General features: G+C 49.2%; 1 protein-coding gene and 1 pseudogene across 1 annotated transcript in view; both read left to right on the top strand.

Moving 5' to 3' along the window:
• LOC144103038 (uncharacterized) overlaps positions 1–21,879 on the top strand; it is a 65,219-nt gene that overhangs the window by 39,197 nt on the left and 4,143 nt on the right. Inside the window, exon 2 of the mRNA XM_077635976.1 lies at positions 19,229–19,481. Coding sequence (XP_077492102.1) covers positions 19,229–19,481 — 253 coding nt within the window. The remainder of the gene's footprint in view (positions 1–19,228; positions 19,482–21,879) is intronic.
• LOC144116500 (uncharacterized) lies at positions 1,561–6,837 on the top strand (annotated as a pseudogene).

The raw sequence follows: 21,879 nt of genomic DNA on the forward strand, positions 1-21,879 counted from the left end.
CGGAAAATACTGCCATGATAGCTAACCTGTCGAGAGGAGGGCTGAAGTTTCCCCAGCCATGCACAGTTCACATGGTACTGATGACTAAACTAGTTGCAGAGAAGTTGTCTTTTGGAGCAACCGCGGAAGATTTTCTCTCCTGTAGAAATCAACGTGGTGTCGTGATTTCACAGACGATTTCCCTCCTGGACGAACACGACATTGAGACATGTGAAAATGGCCACACTGCACAAACTCTCCTGCGCTTGGTAGTACGCGTTGCAACCAACGTTGTTCTAAACAACTTTTGCAAACTAAGAAATGATGCCATACAAGACAATGCGCAGCAGAAGGCCGCAGCCCGGAAAGCAGCAACGCTTAAGAAGAAGTAAGTTTTATTCCCAAGCAATAAAAATGCTTTGCGCACACTTCATTGCTGGTGTCTCGTCGTTTTTTATTGTAAGGGTCAGATTAGCTGTACAAATACTCAACAGCGCAACATTATTGTGAGTGTCATTATTGCTGTGTGTGAAAGCTTTAAGCAAAACACAATACAGAATAAAACTAACACAATGCGCAGTAGACGGTGTTTTTTTTTTTCAATGTTCACGAACTTCTACTTTAACAACTAGATATACGCATGTGCGGTCTGTGCGGATGGATTTTACCGCACGGCAGACATCATGTACGTGATAGAACCTAATAATTAGATGATTAATTGAAATTAACTAATCAATTTTTTATTATAATGACCAATAATGCGAAATTGGCGGCCGTATGCTAAATTGTTTATTATAAAAAACTGTATTAGCAGCTCGAACTTTCTTGACAATAAGGTGTTCTGCAATAAAAAAAATATATAAAGCAGATAAAATGATAGCCTAAGGCGCGCACAAACTAGCGAATTTCTTTTCTGCAGCAACGACAAAAATGAAAATGAAGGAATCACTTATAAGGCAGCTACGTACGGCAGTACCCGAATAGTGCAGACGGGCGCGGCGCGCTGAAATCGCGGAGCGCGGGGCCTGCACGGTCCCTTGGCGTGACGTCACGCGGCCGGTGGAGAGGCCTTAGCATTGAGAGGGTGTTGGCGGGCGGCGCGGTCTTTTCCGGGCCTGGACCGCGGACCGGGTAGAAAAGGCGATCGCCTTATTCGGTCTGGGGCCTTGGCGGCGGACCGGGATTGCTTTTGGTCTTTTTTGCTTTTAGGTCGGTCAACGTTGACTCGGGCGCTCGTCTGGCTAGCTATCCGGAATGGAGTCGGCTTTGCTCCATGCTGGCGCGCTTTTCGCCGTATTTGCAGCTCGAGTGCAGCATTGTGTGTCCTCCTTTTCGTGTTTCGTTCACTGTGTTGTTCACTCCGTATTTGCTGCACTGCGTCGTTGCTGTGTGTTTGAGCGTGTGCGCTTGCGTGAGTGCCCGCTTTGGTTTGTTGTTTCTGCTAATTTGAGTGAAGTTGGAACGAAGGTGCTCAGTGACCGTCGCGTTTTTAGCGCTCGTTGAGAGCTGCCAACCTATATGGAATATTGAACACGCTGACCACCTCAATACGGCGCTAAGGAATAGGTTGCGGCAAAAGAAATGGATGTGCGACATCCCGAGTCGGCCCCGTACATGGTTGGTAAGTAATGTTTTTATTTTTCTTTTACTGAAACATTCGAGCTAAGCGGGCTTTCGAATTTGCCCTTGCGATGCATTTTACTTCGTTACGATTTCCTACTCAGGATTCTTGAAGGCGCTGTTTGGAAATAAGCGCCAGACATTTCGAAATTAACGTAAACAAAAAAATGAGAGCGACTAACAGCGGCCAGTGCAGCGAGGCGACGTTTTCGCTCGGCGTCCATGTTGAAACTCTCGGTAGCAGAGTGTGCGGAGCCGCGCAAACAGCGGGAGCACGCTGCCGGAGAGAGTACGCGCGGATTGTCCGCTGCATTCGTGTGGATGCTGGACGTCCGGACCGACTCGCGGATGCTTGGTCACGTGTCACGATAACCGCGCTCGCATCATCCGCGATCCGGTCCGCTCGTCTGAACCTACCTTTAGGTAACACTAGAAAACACATTGGGTTTTTTATTGGTAGCATTTTATCTCTGAGTGATCGTTCCAAAGTGCATTTAAGCCTGTTCCACATGCAAGCGAAAACGCTTGCGATTTTTGCCGCCAGAAGCAAATGTTTCTGGTTCACAGAGCGGCGTGGTTTCAACAGGTTGAAAATTCTCCGGCGATTCGCGCTGCACGTTCGCGCGCTTGCTAAAGCGCTTGCATGTGAGACAGGTTTCACGCGGACGTATTGAGCTTTCAGAATGCGCATTTTGTCACCGCCGAATGTCTTTCCATGCACAACCAGGCGAGTTTAGTGGGAACCTAGTTTAACGACCAAGGGAATCGCCTATATGACAGTATCGCAAATGGGCACGTTCACATTTGCGCGCTTTCGCCGCTCAGTAGTTAACCATTCGCGTCTTCGAAGTTTGCCCTTTAGCATGCGCATGCCTATTCATGGCTATTGAGAGAGGAACGTTAATGTGTCCGTTAGCAAGACTCCATGCAGATGCTCCAACTTTTTTTGTTTCAGGTGATTTATTTCGGGATAATGTTTCTTGGTCGGAACATATCCACAGTGTGGAATTATTTATTTTCTTGGTTGAAGCGTGTGATCCTGTTGTTTGTAACGCAAAGTTTGTTTTGTCTTTCTAGGGCGAAGCACAAAATTGAATGAATCCATCCTCAATGAAGTGGGCTCCAACAATAATGTCATTAATGTGTGGTGCAAAAAGGGAACTAAGGAAACAGATGCCATTTGTGCGCTTTGCAATACAGTCATTTCATGTGCTATGCATGGCGTTGCGACCGTCAAACGCCATGCAACGATGAAGAAACACATTGAATTTGCTGCAAAGTACAAGGACAAAGATGGAAACTTGCAGCCACTGAAGCTATTGCAAACTGCGTTGGGCTTCTCACACGGGACAGCTGGCATATCTCTCCAAGATCAAGTTATGCAAGCAGAAGCCATTTTTGCTATGCCCATCGTCTGCAAGTCTGTACCTTTTTCCTGGGGAGACACAGCAACAGAAATGTACCAGTGCATGTTTCCAGATATTCAGGTTGCAAAGGGGTTAAGTTGTGGCAGGACCAAGTTGTCACGCATTGTTTGTGATGGGCTTGGTCCTTACTTCAAATCTCAAGTCATAAGTGAACTGCGCCACCCAAATGTCTACTTCTCTGTAATGGCTGATGAAACCCCGAAACCCGAGTAAAGGGTGCAGCAGCTGGATGTACTTGCAAGGTACTTTTCTAACAAGCACCAACAAGTGGTTGTTGACCATCTCCAATCATTTCATCTTGGACGTGGGACTGCAGAGAAAATTGTTGAGTGCATTGAAGATGATTTGACAGAGCTTCCGCAGCAAGGGCTTATTTGCTTCTTTATTTAGCGACAGCCTTTTTTCATGAAAACAAACTTGACAAGTACACAACGTCAGGCCTAGTGGATGTTGGCCACTGCAATTTGCACAAAGTGCATAACGCCTTCTCAAAGGGTCTAGAGGCATTTGGTACGGACATTGAGGAGCTTGTGCGAAGCATCTACTACTATACTTCAAGGGTGCTGTCCGTAGCGGAGGCATTAAGGAATGCCAAGATGCGCTGGGAATTTCTTCTCATGTGTTTCTTAGGCACGTCTCAAACCGCTGGTTGACGCTTCAAGGTTCTCTTTGTCGCATACAGGAGCAGTTTCAAACACTCCAGACATACTTCCATAGGGACGATTTACCTGGACGGCGCTTGGATGTCCAAAACCTGCGCAACAAGCTTTCTTCGGTATTTTCAGACAAAACCCTGTATGCAAATGTGCGGTTCCTGAAGAACTGTGCAGACCTTTTCTCTTGCTTCTGGAAGTTATTTCAAAAGGAAGAACTACTTCTGCAAGTGCTTCACATGGAGATGATGTCGTAGTGAAGCCAATTCTCAGTCGCTTTTTGCGAAGTGAAGCCTACATCAACAAACGTGCAGATGACTTGAAGACTCTCATTGTGGAGGACCCTGTGCTATGGAAAATGAAGCCCGAAGTTGGTACGGACACCGAGCAGGCTATGGTGGTGCAGGACGCAAGTCAAAGAAAGCGATTGCGTCTTGGTGAACGGGCACTCTATACATTGCTTGCTCGAAGGACCTAATGCAGAAATAGCTTCTGAACAACAGAGTTCTTCAGAGTGCGAGTATTCTTGGACTTGAGCTTGGCAGTGCGTTCTTTACGAATGCTCGCCTCCGAACTTCCACAAGTCATCGAAAGTGCTCAAGTGTCTGGTTTAATAGATGAGTGGCGTATGCTCAAATGTGACTTGGCTAACAGCATTCATCTTGCAGAAGGCCGTATTGATGATCGCTGGGCAAAGCTGTTTCAACAAGAGTGCAGCTGGTGAAATTAAGTACCCATTTCATTCAAATCTGGTAAAAGCGTTGTTATCTCTACCCCACGGCAATGCTGACTTTGAGCGTGGCTTCAGTCAAAACAAACGAATGCTTTATAGTCGAGCATCACTATGTATCGAGAGTATCAATGGTTTACGACATGTGAAGACATATTTAAGAAGATACGGCAGCGATGCCACAAATGTGCCTTTGGAACCGCAGCTTCTTCGAAGCGTAAAAAGAACGCGAGCTAGGTACGCAGAAAGAATTCACAGCCCAGAAGCGCCAAAACTTTTTCGCCAAAACTAACAGTTTTAAATACAGTTTTTTCCCTAGAACAGTGCAAGATTGGAATTCGCTACCGGAATCTGTTTTTTCCTCGCAAAAATTTTCTGATGCGTTAAATCGTCTATTTACCTGCTAATATTGATTATATGTATGTTTTGTATACGTGTGCTGCTGATATTGTATAAGTTTATTGTTTGGTTTATTCTTTTGGTATCCGTGCGCTGCTAACATTGTATAAATTTATTCTTTTGGTTTTATTCTTTTGGTCTCCGTGTGCTGCTAATATTGAATAACTTTATTCTTTTGGCTATGTATCATTATATGTTCACTCCTGCTTGGGCCAAGCAGTGGCCTGCAGTATTATGAAATAAATAAATAAATAAACCTGACAATTCAGCGGATGACGGAGATGACTGTGACGTGAAACGGTCACGGAAGCAATAAGAAAAGGTTGCATCATGTCGATCAACCCTGAAGAGGGCTGACGAAGTCATTTCTTCTGGGTTGAAGAACAAAAGCTTGGAACAGGTTCAGCGAGGACAAGCTTTGTTGGAACAAGGAAATTCCAGCCTTGCTGATTCACTTCGCGAGCTTCGTGAATTTGTAAAAAATTCCAAGAGGCGTCAAGATAGTGCGAACATAAAAAATTGTTGTAGTAAACGTGTTCTTTGGACTCGAGTACACTTGGCCGAACATGCGTGCAAGACAGTGCCAGCATTAATAAAATGTTTTTGTCACTGTTTTTTGTGAATATCTTTGTCCTGATTTTTTTTCTTTTTCTTCTTAGCGACACATGGCTGAACCTTATCTCGTTAATAACAAACGCGCTCTGGGTGCTCGGGAGTTATTGTTCTGACACAAAGTGCCCCAAAACTTGAAATGGCTGGACCACCACTGGATCGATGGCATCTGCATGGCCCGAGCTTTACGAGGCCGCAGCAAGCCGGCCGGCAACTTGAAAATGGCTGTGCGAACCACGAACATCTCTCGGCTGTTTTGTTTCAATCTTTTATATTCACTCACTTCCGAAAGGCGTAGTGGAACGTGAATGTTGATTCAAGTCGTTCTGTTAATTATTTAATGGCGTGGGCGGTTTATGAGTGGAGATGTCAAATCTGCAGATTAGTCGTTTGCATGTTGCATGTTAGTCTGCATGTTGATTTATTTCACGATTCTACAAAGGAATAGCTGAATTCAGGACCTCGCTGACGTGCACAACTATAAATAGATCTCATGTGAGATATTACTCATCGCGTGTGTATTCAATAAGGTTTCTTTCAAAATGTACACGTTGCGAGAGGATGGGCTAGTTCTTGAAGAAGTCCAAACAAAGTTCCTCTCTTTTGATATGGTCAGAAAAGGCTTTATTCTCGCTTATACAGTGGGACAAAGAAAAATCAATAAGGCTGCATGTCGTACTCATTCGCAAGGCGATTTGATCTTACAGCTCAGCGCGGTTAGGAAATCTTCAGAAACATAGTTGAACTCTGCTGTCGAGATAACGTTTCCACATTTAGGCTTCTGCTTGCCTGAAGCTCCTCTTGGCCGGACACTATACACGCCCCTATGCCAGCTCATATATTAATTAGTTAAGAGAGTTGCGCGCAGGGTGACGTGCAAAGCATGTCTGAGCGTGCTCGGGACGCGTAATAAACTTGAAGTTTACGCTCCTGAAGCCATCAACCCGCAAGAAAGCTTTCTGCGACGAATATCAGAGAAGATGATTGAAGAAAACAAAAGCTCACTGCTTCCGGAAACCTGCCGCATACTGTTCCAATCCAGAAACACTTGTAGCTATGCGAGCGCGTGGCGCAAGTGACCACAGTACAATAACGAAGAAACAGCACGGCGAATAAATGAAGCTCAAATGCGGGTTTGCGCAGTTAGTAACGCCATCAACTGCGGAGCGATGGTCGGCCAAAGCTAAGGTGGTTTGCGTAGACAGGAAACCTTATACACATTCGTCGCACGTACTGGATCGCTATGCAAACCTGCCGCATAAAAAGGCCGACATGGTGGGGCGCAGCAGTTCTACACATGCTTCGGACCATGACCGCCGCAGGATTGGAAGCCGAGTTCGGCAGCAACGCACGGGCGAGGAACAACCTTCTTGAGCAGTGCGTGCACATTGCAGTCTTTTTTGGATTTGCAGCTTAGACTGGTTCATGGTTAAAAACGACGTTCCTTAGATTGTCATCCTGAATGACTTCACGGATGGCATTCGCGATTACTCAAGCGCAGAAGGCAGAGGAAAGAAGGCCGCAATTACCTTTATACGCATAAAAATGCGCGCTGCCGAATAGCCAGAACAAAGAAGTGCGCCTTGCAGTCGACACCAAACAATGTACAGGAGGCGATTATTTTGTGGTATGCGTTCAAGAAAACACTGTCCGGTTCTACAGTCGTTGGGAATTGTTTTTATTCAAAAATTCATCACAAGCAAGATAGCTACACATTGTACAAAAGAAGGTATATCTGCTTGCGAGGTTTTTACGCTTTGTAAAGTTCCTTCCCAGTCAGTGTTCTCTCTATTAGAATCCTGGCTATTTGAGCCGAAAACATCTTCATTGTTTTGCTGAGCTTAAGAAATTGAGTTTTCCAATTCCTGATCTTTTTATAACCGCACAATATATGCAGAAAAGTTTGCCTATTCGAAATTGCATGAAAATGGCAGATGCCAAGTATTAGTTCATTTATCGCAACTTACCTTTACGCAATCTGATTTATTGCCTTTGCAGTTACGCTTCTTTTGCTTAGTACAAAGAACGACTACAAGCAGTGTGCAGTAAATTTATCTGCAGCAATGTTCTGGCGAATGACGACGGATCAGTCCGTGTAGCGCATATGCGCTAACTTCAAATAAGAACGCTTCCGCGGCTGCTCGAAAGGACAGCCAAGAAAGAGTTAATCTGAACGCACAAATTTTTCTGGGCAGAGCCAGCAAAAGTCTTCAAGAAAATAGAGCAGCACATTATATGTTTCTGCTCTAACTTACATTTATCATAAATGCGTCGATTACTTTACGATGTGCTTCCGTGTCTGACCGCCTGCTGATGTATAAAGTACTATAACAGTTTTTTGAAGATTCCATTTACTTATTCTGATATATCCAGAATATGCGTGCTCAACAAAACCGACCTCGAGGAGCCATTAGAACTACAAAATAGAACAAGAAGTGCTTTTTAGAGCTGATTAGTCGAAACGAACCGTTCACTTAGTTTAGCAAAGGAACACTGTTATTACCGACTGAAAGCCGTGCCACTTCCCTTTTTCCAGTTAATCGGCGCTGTCCTTATTAGGATACCTCTGGCTTCGCACGTTTCGACACTTCGCACGTGTTTTCTCTACATAAAGATAGCAACTGAGCATCGTATGATACGGTGCTGCGGCGTATTCAGTTCCGCGTCCTTAAATTCAAAGTAGCCCAACAGCATTTCGTCAGCAGGTCCGGTGGGCGGAACTTGTACATGCTTGCAGCTCAAGCACGCGATATAATGCCCTCGTGCCAGCAGTCATTCTTTTTCCCCTACAGTGAAGCGTGCGTGCTCGGGGAGGAGATAAAAACTGAACGCGAGTGCGCACGCGGACTGGCGCTCTCTGACGTGCGTACGTCATCTTTCTTCCCCCTCTCAAACGACGTTATTCGAGTGATTCTGCCCGTAAATATATATACACACACAGACACCGGAAGCGCGCTGTGCCTCCTAATTGCGGCTGCCTTTGTTCGCAAAACGTGGGAGTTCCCCAATAGGTGCGCGTCTACTGAAACCAGAATAACAAAATCCCGAGGTTTTTCCTTCCTTTTTTTTTTTGCCGCAGAATGTGGTATACCTTGACTTTCGTGGGTGGGTATGGTGCACTCGCAGAAAGCAAAGGGATAATGAAGGGAATTAGGTGTGCACGCAATGTTGTTTCTTTTAAGAACTTCGGGAAGAGCGCGGACTTACGGCTGCGCGCATACAGATGCGAACCAGAAATGTCGTCTACTGCGCTGTTATGCGCGGTCACACGGAAAGAGTATAGTTTGCGCTCACGTTTGTCTCTTTGCTGATGAATGAGTATAAATCGGCTTTGCCTAGAAGACAACTTTTGCTGCTAAATGTGTACACTTTATCAGGGAATAAAAACTGCGCATACAATGACGCAGCACTGTTTTTGCACGGTAATAGCGAAATAGTAGTACGATATATGTATTTCTGTACGTGATATTAGCACACGTTGCTGTTTTGCTACTGCCCCTCTCCTTCCATTACGCTTTGGAGAAGACGTAGCTGTTGGGTAGAGGGAAATACTGAACGCCGCTCCTGCGGAGTTTAGTAACTTTCAAGTGATGTGCTACTGTGCCACTTTCTTATAAGTGATCCACGTGCAACTATATACGCTCGTAGAACTTAGCAACGTACGTTAGTTGGTCCCATCGTTCCGTCGACGATCTTGAAAATATGCAGAAAATGAGACCGCTGATCGTGTGCCCTTTTCACGGCCTCTGAATTATGGTTACTGTGCAGCACAATAGCGTGTAGCATAGATACTTCTCATGAGATTTATCTATGTAAGTGCTGTTTTCCTGCTTGAAGTGTTTGCAGGCTTACGCGCCCAACGCCCCGCCCCGTTTGGGAGCTCCAGAGTGATTGAGATCGGCATACTGCGTTAATTGAGATAAGCTTATGTGTACGCGAGCAATTACTGCCTTAGTGGCGTTCACACGATTAAGTAATCTTTGTTGCTCTTTTTTTCTATCTCTCTCTTGAGCTATCTGTGTCGATTTTTGTTATCAGTGTAATATTGGACTATATTTGAATAACACAAGACGCGAACTTTTAAGAGCGTTAGCTCTTACTCATCACGTTTCGAGATTTCGTGGGGTCTGCTGCCACCCTGAGATCACAGCGCCATCTGTGGCAGCAACTAGAAAACAGCACATCTGGCATTGAGACTTTTAGCGCCATCTACAATAGCATTGTAGAAACAACCACCTGGTGCGTGCAGATGACGTCACGGTCCAACATGGTGGATAGAGGTGCAACTATGCGAGTATGACGTCAGGGACCAAATGGCGACATAGTTTCGGTTTCTCGAATCGAACATGGCGGCGAATAAAATTGGTTGTGTCCCGTTACGGTCCGCTATATATATATATATATATATATATATATATATATATATATATATATATATATATATATATATATATATATATATATATATATATATATATATATATATATATATATTCGTTCCGCTATATATACTCCGACAACAAGGGGCACCCACCCGGGGCAGTTGTGTACTGATTTTGGTAGGCAAATAAAACCACAATTAAATAAATAATAGGTAAACATTGTATGCATGAAACTACTAATTGAAGCGTTACCATATCGCACCGCAAGCCGAATTCTAGGCCTACCTTGACACCCCAAACGAAGCAAATTCTGTTTGGGACGTATCTTGAGGGGGTGTAACTCGACAACGGGTCAACGTGCATCGTAATTTCTCTGATAGATGGCGGTAGGCAGCGTGCGTGCGTAGCCGATTATGGTAGCAATCCACCCCGTTTCAAAGGGGACGCTCTTATGTTCCATCCATCCGTAATGAGCCGTCACCCTCGGGAGCTCCTCTCAGATGCTCTCGTTTCGCCGATACGTTCGCTACCACAGTGTGCTTCAAGAAGCACATGGATGATCCCAAACCATCGACATCATACGCCGTGACCGAAGAAGATCTGCGAAATAAGTCCAAGAGATCAGCTATACTCGGATACTTCCGAGAGCGCCAGGCGGCCGAAACCTCCCTTTAATCTCATTCATATCAATTGTGGTACACGAAACAGCTAACGCTCGTTAGTTCAACGTCTTCCAGACGGCGGCGGCTTTTTTTAAAGGAAACATAGGTGTCGAAGAAATGAGAACCAAAAGCTTGAAAGTATATAGGACAACAAAGTGCGAAGAATATGAGACCACGAAGGGATTTTCTCGTGAATTTTCCAAGAAAAGTGAACTCTGGTTAACCAAGTGATGCACAACACAAAGCAACACAAACGGTGAATTAGTTGGGGAAATTATTTGCGTCAGCTTTAGCTTATTGTCGATAAAGTGAAAAAGTAGACAAATCGCCATTGGTTAGGACCGAACCTATACCAGCTTCATAGCATGTTTGCCGAATCACTTTGCGTACTTCACACGCTATTACATGACGAGGACACCGGATGTGGCAGTCTTGATGCCATATAGTTACCAAAAGTAATATATCAGCCAGTTGCCATAGCTTCGGACGTGTTGCTTGTGGCACTTGCAACACGTCCACAACCCGCCACCGTTCTTACCAAGTGCACAGGCTGACACTCTTCACGACTGGGTTATAGTTTCAGGCTCATGCACCAATGATCATGAATGCAGGAGGGTACATAGTAGCCGCTGTGTCTCAGTCGAAAGTGCATTGCACAGTTTCATTCTCACTTTCAGCTTCGTGTCTTCCCTTACACTTTCTTTTCGGTCACATGCAAAAGGAACAGAAAAAAAAATTTATTTTCCAATTGAGCACACAACTGTTCTTTGGTTTGTTTATTTGCGAAGTCTGTTGGCTCGTACGTGCACACACAATCGGCACAAGCTCAACCAATCCGTATCTTCGTGTGTAGTGGATGTTCATCTCTGCTTCAAAAACCACGGCTGCGTAAAATGGCTCCGAAGGAGAGGCAGTGGGTACGACGAATTATTAGGCGCACGCGGCCATAATCGTCGCTCGGAGCAGCTTCCTGCCTCGTCGCGTGCGTCGGAATAAATCTCCGGCTGCGGGCTGCGCGTACTCCTTGGGGCGAAATTAAAGCGTCACTGCAGGCTTTTAAGGGCGAAACAGAGAGATATGCGCCAACGAGAACAATCAGAGGGGCATGAAAGAACAGGAACTGCATTTTTTTCCCTTGCGCACGACAAACAGGAGCTGGAAGCAAGCCGCGGAGCAAAGGAACTGATCGCGTGCGCGGATGACGCTTGCGTCAACCGGAAGCTAGAAGAGCCGGCCGGAAGTGACGAACGCCCGGCTGAACTCCTGACTGGCGCTTTTGTTTTCCTTTTCTTTCTGTTAAGCTGTTTTGTTTTCAGTTTCTGCGCGCAAACTGCTTCATGGGCTTGTATCTGGGGCTATTACAGAGACTAAATGCTTGCGGGTTCAGAGCGCACGCTGTCACTTGTATTTTACGTGGCGGCTTTAGAAGCACCAAGCCTTGCGCTGAAAGCGCCAGTGATTTCCCGCGATGTGGGGGTTGTCCTACTACGTATAATTTATAATTAAAATTTCAGGCACACGTTGTCTCGATGTCCATGCTAACCGTCGCGATTCATGCACGTAGTTAGTTCTCCTTCGCTGATAATTATATCTTTGGCATTTCTTCTCACCCGCAGTCGAAGCGTCATGTACGAGCCATACAGCGCAGCGAATATCAGTGCCGTACAAACTTCTGCCGGATAGTCTGCGACCAGTCGTGCGGCTGCTGTTTCTATAATTTGGACGAGATCACGTGGCTACATGCCTCCGTCTCGGTTCTCACAGTTTGCGGTTGCAAGAGGCTATGATGCGGTCGAAAGTTAAACCGCCTCGCCCGATAACTCGAAGATCGCCGAGTCGATGAGCATGTTTGGAACATAAAGGGTTGTTCCTTCTCTCGAGCGGTGGATCGTGAAGGTCGAATAGAATTGAAGAACCGCGGCGTTTCGTCCTGCGGAGTCTCACTCTGAACACAACTTCTCGTCCGAACTCGTAAAATAAGAAAACGGACGCATCTTTAGTACATCGCATGTGGCGAATCTCGCGAAGGAGTACAGTCGCTTTCCGAATTAAGTACTACTCGGCGCTGTGTACACAGATGGGCCCTGTTCTACAACCGCGCCTTGCGATCTGCTCCGCGTTATCTGTAGCGATGGCAGCCGGCTCCGCTCATCGCGATCTCGTTGCCAAGAAGAAGAAAAAAAAAAAACCGCCATAAACGTCCCACATACGCGAGTTTCTTGCGGCGGTAAAACTGAAATAAATAGCTCTGTAATTCCTAACGTGTCTATATAAACGCGAGCATGCACGCAGTTTGCCGAGGTCGGATTATATCGCTCTTAGAAACGTCCACCGGACCTCCCGCGGGCTGGCGTCGTTGGCGAACGCGCGATGCTTTACACTCGTTTTACGAGTGCTCCGCCGATAAATGAATGCCGAGGGGTACCTGCAGGGCCATGGGCGATTACCGCACGTTTGTTGCGAAAAGTATCCGAAAGCAGAATCGTTAGAGCGGTTTGCGCGGGACTGTCTTGCGAGGCCGACGGAAGACGTGTGTAGCGTACAGTCCAAGTGCAGGGCATGCAAGAATGTTAACGCAGTTCGCTAAGGCTTGGGTTAATATCGCTTATCAATGCTGACGGCAGACAGTTAGTTTTAAGTTTGGAAGACTTCATTCTTTCATTTTTTTCTTCTGAAAGAATTTTGGCATGAACAGCATAGGCTTCTCCGTCAGTGATGCGTGACGCACAGAGCAACGCGACTGTATCGTATACAAGCTTCAGTTTAACATGCCGCAGAGCGCGCGCAATCGTTCTGCAGTGCGTCACTTGAGCGCGGGGGTCAAACAATTCTGACGCACGTCAAAAGTTTACTTACTGCTCACTCGCCCTCTCACTAGTTAAGTTGCTCCGCCAACCTGCTGACCAGCGTGAAATGGCAATAAATCAGTCGACATCCCGTTCTGCCAGTCAATGGATCAATCACTCGCCGTCTCGCCAACTCGTTTCTTCGTTATAATTCGCACCTTTAATACCTAATTTACACTCTCCCCTGAGCTGTGCTTACGCGTCGCACAATTCCAGAGAAAACATTCTTCAGAGCCACCGGTGAACGGCGTTGAAGTGCCAACTGCAGCTATTATGACAATGGACACGGCCGCCGGCGGCGGTGGTCACGGAGTATGCTCGGTCCCAGAAAGGTCCCCGCGCTCGTAAATAAAGATCTCTTCGAGGCTCTGCGCAAATAGGGCCTGCGGCGCGCAATTTCGAGCAACTTCTGTACACCGTGTACGGCTGTTAAGAGCTGTGAAGACCCCCAGATGCCCTTCTTTATGGCGAAGGAGTCGCTCTTCCACGCCCCGCGGAGCGCGGTTGGCACAGCGCTGTTCCGCAAACTGGCTGCCCACCTACAGATGGAAGTGCGCGAAGATACAAGCGATCGGCCGGCTTGCGCTGGGAGCGGGCTGCGTTCGTGACAGGCATATAAGGGCCCTGCGTGCTTCTCCCCCCCATCCGTGGTTGCCATCTTTTCGTGCATCCCAATAAACATGGAACGATTTGCCTGTTAAACGTGCCGGGAGGAAGCTGTTCTCTCGAGTTGATCGCCGCTCCTAGGGCACAGGTCGCAGGAGTCGTTTAGCTGCGTACGCACTCGCCGTCGACGATATCGCGTGGGTTGGGTACGGCTTCGGGGGACGCCCGGCGCGCTTGTTTGCACAGTCACGTCGGCCCGCGCTCGCCCCGCCAGGATTTTGATGCGCTCCCCATTCGCAGAGAGGGGAATGGAGAGAGGTCGCAACTTGGCTGCCATGCGGTTCACGTGCGCGACGGCCGTGGCGTCTGCCGCTCGCTTGCGCAAGTGCGCGGGCGGCCCTTTTTCACGCGGACGAGTGCGCGGGCGACGAGAAGCGACACTGCCGGTCGGATCGGCGTCTTCCATTCCGTTTTTCGACGGGGCTGCCGGTTTTACTTTGCAGGAAATTTCACGCTGAAGAAAGCGCTTCTACTCCGGAGCGAGTAACGAAAGAACAACCGGGTTGACGAGCAGTAATGAAGGTGTTCCTACGTCCCTTTTCCACAGTCAGCGCACGGCACCCGAGTCCGGCGGCCGCGGAGTCTGGTGGAGGCTACGCGTTTCGCCGTGTGCCCCTCGAGCCGATCAAAGGCCCTCTGCGTGCTCGCGCCCCTGTCCGCGGCAGCAGCCAGGCGGCGCGAGGCACGCAACGTGGCGGCGCGCGCACTGCTTCTCGGGGGGGGGGGGGGGGGGGGGGGGGGGGGGGGCAGCGCACTCTGCCGCGAGTCTCCGGGGCCCCGTCTGGACTACCTGGCGCCGCGCACGAAGACGTATATATAAGCCTCGTAAAGGCGAAGGCGCTCGTAAAAAAAGAAGGCCCCGCGAAGCCACCGCCGGCGCGCTGAGAGGCTCCCAAAAACGTTTGGCGTCTGTCAGGGAAAAGCCGCGGCGATGATGCCTCCCCTGCAATTACCCGCGGCAGCGCGAGGATCCCATGCAGAGTGCGACGCCTGAGAACGGTGGCCAGCGGCGGAGGCGAGTGGAAGACGTCGCGTCGGTCGAGGCCTCAGCCCCGCATGGTATGCGGCCATCGCAGAGACTCATTTTCGGCTGCGCTTGTGTGTGTCTATAGGTGCGGCCACAATAGGAATTGCTCCCGCACGCGCTCCGTTTTGCCTCGGTACAGTGGGCTCAAAAGGACACGACGGAAGCGTTTAGAGCGATTGACATCTGCGAAGGAGAGGAGAGCACGGGAAGGCAGGAGCAGTAGTGTCCTCGCCCTGCTGACCCTCTGGTATATCTGAGCGAACCAACTTTAATACCATGTGTTTTCGAAGCAAGTGGAGTCTCGCGATGGCGGGATACACGGATATAGTCTTCTCAGATCTGCTGTTTCCAGCTCTGTACACGGAGGAATAAGTGCCATCAGCCCAAAACATGCGCGTCAAGACCCGTGTTTCGAGATACCAATGTCTGCGACTGCAACATAAGCATTTATTTCGGGCCAACTAGGGCACAGAGAACGCGAGCGCGTCGTGGACTTGCCATTGATCTTCGCCCCGCCCCCACGCGCGAGAAAGAAAAAAACGAGAACCTCACTCACTTTTCACTGACTCACACTCTCCTCTTTTCACTGACTCGCTCACTCACCATCACTCCTCTTACTCACTCACTCACTTGTTTGGTCATTTCGCAGACAACCATGCGTTCAGAAAAGCCAGATAGCTGTGCTGAAGAGCCAGGCCGAAAGCCGCCAAGCGATGGGCGCGTATGCGAGGGCCGGTCATTCAGCTGTCCGCAGTCACCTCGCTGGTGGGTGCGTGCTTGGCTGCGTCCGAGCATAACCTCTGGCCGCGTGGTCTCATTGCAGCAGCCGCGAGGAAGGCTGGCGCACACATGGAAGGGGCAGCAAGGTGTTCACAGGTCGCCACTTCAAGTGGAGACGCGCCAGATCCCGCCGAGGAAAAAATTGAAAATTGTTTTTCGGGAAAGGAAATGGAGCAGTATCGGTCTCGCAATCTCGGCGGACGCCTGAACCCCGCCGTAAGGGAAGGGATAAAGGAGGGACTTGAGAAAGAAAGGAAGAAAGAGGTGCCGTAGTGGAGGGCTCCAGAATAATTTCGACCAGCTGGGGATCTTTAACATGGTCACCGACGCGAACCAACTAAAGAATATAATAAACTAGCAATGTTTTGGAGACCAATCTCATTGATGACTTAATTACTGCTTGCGACTCACTCACCTCGCTAAATTTCTGTTCAAGAAGGTATTCACTTGCTCAAGCATTCTTCTTAGAACGCATGGCTTTTCCACTGTGAGGCTCGGATTGAGACTGGATAGGCTCTCCCGCGGTTTAAATGTTGTACGCCTTCACTGTTTCCGCCGACTGCCCCATAGCGTTCTGACCCTTTCGACGCCAATATCCGCACCTCCTCCCATGTATCGTCCTCCCCCCCCCCCCCCCCCCCCCGCGTCACCGGGCTCAACCAAGGTCACCAGAACGATCGAGGCCACCTCACCAACAACCATTAAGACATATTCCCGCTACGCTACCAAGCGCTCGCGCATCCGCGCCACGATATTCTGCTACCGACGCTATACACGGTGGCACATGGTTGATAGCAGTTTCAAAAGGATGCATGAAGCGCTCGTTACTGCGTCGAGCGCTCGATCTCCTGCAGCGCCCAGCACGACCTTGTATGTACACTCACACTGCAGTGCATAATAAATCGGCACAAAGGGTGCGCCGTGCGTGGAAATGTTATCCGAATACGGAGGGGAGGAACACTGAAAAAGAAAGGAGAAAATGGAGCCTGCCTTTGTAAAAGGTCTCGTTTCGTGCCATCCAACTCTCGCGCTTCCGTGCAGTGAGCCGCGCGCGACGGAGAGCGCAGGTGCGCTTTCATGCGGCCGCCCAAAAAGCGTCATTACAGATGGCCCTTTACTTCCCGCGGCAGTTGCGGAGGCGCGCGCCGATTTGCCTCGCGCAAAGAGGAAGCCGCCACAATGCGAAACTCGCCAAGCGCGGCTAAAACGTTCCGCGCTTTTTCATCCTCCCGCGCGGCATGTACGGGCAGCAGCGAGGGCGTTTTGGTCCATCACCGCGTGAATGGGCTGCGCACGAGGCTGCCCCCAACACCTGACGGCCAGCCAGATATGACCGCGGCTGAATGGGAACGCCACTCGGAAATGCGCGTCGGAAGCCCGGAGCAGTTACGTACTGGTTGGGCGCGCACCACGCTTCGATGCTTCCGTGCTTGCTTCCACAAGCAACTGCGGCTGTAACTCGCGCCGAGAACTTTCGCGCTGTGCGCCGTCGCCTGTGTGCAAGCGTTGCGAGGCCCACTGAACTATGAAATTTTTGTGAACTGTCGTCGAAAGGAGGGTTACTGTTTACTGATCACTGAAGACGTTAGCCTGGCAATCTACCTGGCAGGCAACCCCTCAGTCATGGACAAGCTGACTTAAAACAACAGAACGAGGATCAAAATTACCTGTGGCTCCACGCAACATGAGAACACGAACAGCGGGATACACTAGCAAGAGAGTGCTTCCTGTGTCACATATCGGACGGAATGACCCGGCGGTCGTAACGCCTGTGATGGCAAATTCGCGACGCTAAGCGACAGAAGCAAAACACAGTACAAAATTTGCGATAGGAGAAAGCGCTTAGGGGTGGATCATCGTAGGAATGATACTAAGCGCCGAAATACATGCTTACCACACTGTCGGTTCATATTCTCTTGGCTGCATTGCACCACCAGCGGTTTTTGCTCGTCGCTCGGTCATTTCAGGTTAGCATCCATGACTGTGCAGTTCCAATGGTTCAATAGACCGGGATGAAGAGAGAAAAAAAAACCTTTTTGTGTGTTAGGAATAGATCGGAACTCTTATCCTGCGGTGTAATACTTCTGCACGAGCAAATATTTGTTCGTTACTTTGGTCACAGGGAAAAAGCTATTCTATTTGTCGTTTCAACCTTTGCAGCGTGGTGTTACACTTTTTCGGTTGCAATGACAATGGGCATACGTAGGTTAGTACGAGATCAGGCATTTCGTTTTTAAAAGTAGCTGCGTAATCTCGACAGAACGTTTTAAAAAGTCGTGAAGAAAACAAGATGGAGAATTCTTATACAAGTGTAGGTGTTCATTTCTGAGTAGCTGCCATAGACGGATAGTGTTAACGTTTGGTTATCTTCGTCGGACCTGGATCTTGAGGTTAGTGATGAGACATTAGGTGACACCGTTTGCTCTCCGGGTAGATTCTTTCTGGAGGCGTTCTGTTGCTTGGAGCAGATCTGCTAGTGTAAATAGCAGATCGGTGTCATGGTTGCTTACCATGGGAGGTTAGGGTTGAGGTTGCATGGAGAGACTATCAAAGTATGGATAAAATGTTTGCAGTACAGCTGGTAAAGAGTAAGTCTTGGCTGTCTCCGTCTGTAACAGGAGATTGTTTATTGTGTGTTGTAGTCTACCCGGCCTTGGAGACAGCGTAGGATTGTTCGTTTGTTTGTTTGTTTGATCTTGCGCTTCTTTATAGGGCTATAGCAGCATTGGGTGCGAAAGACATCATTTCTAGGAACAAAACACGCGGCAGTGTGAAATAATAGAAGCGAAATGAACAATTCAAGCAAAATGCAAGAAAGAGCTAACACTTCACGAAAGTGACCAAAAATAAATTTCCAGAGAGAGTAAGGAAATTGAGGTTGTCACATGGTTAGTGTCAAATGTCTGCTCATACTGGGGAGCCTCTTCTGCAATTAAAAGTACGGCCTTTTTCGAGTCTTTGTTTTTCCTGTCCGTAAGCCATTTTCTTGCACTCTTCACACCTCACCCACCGCGTCGCCTCACAGCCCACGTCTAACTTGGAGGCCACCCTGAGCTGGTATATAGATGATCTGTATTAGTCCAAAATTGGGAAATGTATTACGAAAGTCGCTTTCAGAGTTGGGCTTTTGTGCGGTTGAGATGAGGTTAGATCAGGTTGTTAAGGGAAAGCTAAAACCACTGAACGGTAGAATAGACGTATGAGGATGTTGTATCATGATTACGACATGGACCACCTCGTGAAACGGCAAAAAAGAAAGTCAAGGGGGTGATAACAGGCATCTATTACCCCAGACTGGCAGAAGAAGTGTAATTGCTAAATGAAGTGATGAGTTGATTTCGGTGCACTGAAGGATTGCATAGGATCGGTGTTCGGAGTTGTGGTAGTTGACGCTAGTCGTGACCGTGGCGCTCATCGTACCTTCTCTTTGTCTCCTTGCTCGCAGGGAGCGAATCTCCGGACCGGACGCTCGAGTCGCCCCCTGGAAGCAGCAGCGGCGGGGGTGGTGCCGGGGGCATGTGCGCACTGAAGATGAAGAAACAGCGCAAGGCACGCACCGCTTTCACGGACCACCAGTTGCAGACGCTGGAGAAGAGCTTCGAGCGTCAGAAGTACCTCAGCGTGCAGGACCGCATGGAGCTGGCGGCAAAGCTCAACCTCACCGACACCCAGGTCAAGACATGGTACCAAAACAGGAGGTACGCCCACTTGTTCGGACATGAGCATGCACGGGATGCGGCAGCCCTCTTTCCTATTGTGAGTGTCGGGTGTGTGACACGCGAAATAATACACGAGGCGAAGTTTTGCCACGGATGAGGCAACGCTCTTGCCCGAATAACGCGTGGAAAGGCTGCGGTTTGGCTGATTCTGCGATTTCATTATAAGCTCTTGGCGCAGGCAATAGCAGTGATGCATATATATGGCTCTGCAGATATATAACTGAAGAGTTGAGGCCGTTGCAGCGTGCTGAGCGACATTACGAAACATTTCCCTTGAGGATACGGGGCACGGGGCTGTAGGTCCTCGTTGGGGCCCGCCAACCAGGTGGCCCAGGTAAGGAGAGGGGGATTTGTATGGGGGGGGGGGGGGGGGGTGAGAGCGGCGAGGTTAAAGAGACATTGTTCCAGGTCGGCGTAGGGGCATGGGCAGTTAGGGCAATGGAGCGGCTTACAAGTCTTCTTCGGGGTTGGCGCGCTATGCTTTGGCGCAAGGAGTAGTTACAAAAAACAGGACAAGGACAGGTACGAAAGTGGCCAAAATTCCGTGGCCGGGTCGGTGCCACGGAATGCGCAAGTGATTCGTCGTTAGTGCTGACGCAAAGCGAGATTCGATTGTTAGCAAGCAGCGCGATGGAAAGCGGCGATCCACGGGTTACGGTCTCATGAATAGCACTTAACATCTTATATCTCATACGTGTTTGTACATTTGTTGTTTGTATTTGAGTATATAAGGAGAGCAGGATATTTAATAAACTGTTGAAAGTTCGCGCACGTACCTGTCTTGTCCCGTGTTTTGTAACGAGTCCTTGTGCCAAAGTATAGCGCGCCAACCTAAAGATGACAAACCAACTAGCCGCCATTACAGCATTGCTATATAAGTCTGTACATGTGTAGCCTAGCTGTGGTCAAGAGTAATTTGAATTGAATTCTGGTGTATACCCACGCTTCTTGGATCCTGAGGGACGGATGCGGGGAAGGGGGGGGTGGCTTTAAATTTTTACTTTATACAGCGATATGCATGTGCAGGCGTTCATAGTTGTGTGAGGTTTGCATAGTATGCATATTGTGATTCTGGCACGCTGCACTGTTCGTGTTTGAGCGGATGCATAACATATGATGCGCGTTGGCACACGGCAAGCATTAAGACGATTTGTAACTTCAGCGCTTCAGTGGTGATTTCCGCCCACGAATAGACGGCTGTTAAATGACGGCATATTCTTAAGACCCTTTAAGGGGGTGCACATCATGGAGCCCCACCGCTTTAATTGATCGGCTTCGGCACCATTACTGCTGCTGGTCCAGTACAACAATGTGCCCAAACGGGCACAACCTACGGTGCACCCTGTGCGCTAGCTTCCAGCATGCGGCCATGCACGCTTGCACTCACGGGAGCCGCGTCATCGCTTCGCCGCCTGTGTATATGCCGGGCAGGGACAGCGCATCCGCATCCATGCATGCATGGGACGTCGTATCGCGGCGTCGCAGGCATATCCGCGTTCGGTCCCCTTCAACGACAGCGGGAGGGGACGGAGTCTCCGGCGACGGCGCTCGACGTCGCCTCTCGTCGCGCGGCCTGCCCTCAGCAGAAGGCACTCGCATCTTGAGCGGCTGCCGGGAGGGCGTCTCATTTCCAGCTTTCCGTGCCGCCTTTAATTGTGTCTCGCCAAAAGCGCACTCCGGCGCCCGCAACTTAGCGGCAGGAAGTATGGTGTCTGAGCATCGTGGGAGACGAGCCGGCCGCGGCGCAGCCACGAGGTATGGCAGAGCGCACCCTTCTGTCGCCAAGACGTCGTCGTCGTCTAAGCGGTGGCTCCTGTCAGGAATCGCTTAAGAGAGAGATATATACGTGCGGCCTCTCCCTCCCGCGTCCACTGAACGGCTGCCGCCACATTCGCTGCTTCTCTCGCTGCGCCGTCGAAAAAAAAAAATGGAAGGGAGGAGAGGAGGGCCGCGCACGCGATGTATCTGCGTGCGCCGGCGCTGGACGAAGACTCCGAGGTGCACGCGCGTTGGAGCTCGCCAGTGCGCGGGAAAAAAGAAAGAGGGCGAAAAGCGCTGGGAGGGAGAACGCTCGGGAGCTGCGAGCCCGGGAAAGCGCTCGCAAATGAATGACCGCGCATGACCGCAGCCGTCTCCGGCGTCTTTTTGTTTTCGTCTCCCTTCGTCGCTATCTCTCGAGCGCTCACGTAAAGGACTTCCGCCGCCGCCGTGTGTACAAAACGAGCGTTTAGAGCGTTTAAGCTCAGACCGGCTTTTTTTGTTTATTATTCCTTCACTGCGCCGTAGTGTAGAGCACTTAGCGGTAAAAGGAAACGAGAAGCCATTTGTGAGCCTGGTTAATTTTTCAGAAGTCGCTTCGCTGGTTTCCCCGCCCCCT

Source organism: Amblyomma americanum, chromosome 1 (assembly GCF_052857255.1).
Source record: "Amblyomma americanum isolate KBUSLIRL-KWMA chromosome 1, ASM5285725v1, whole genome shotgun sequence".
In the NCBI taxonomy this organism is placed as follows: Eukaryota; Metazoa; Arthropoda; class Arachnida; order Ixodida; family Ixodidae; genus Amblyomma; species Amblyomma americanum.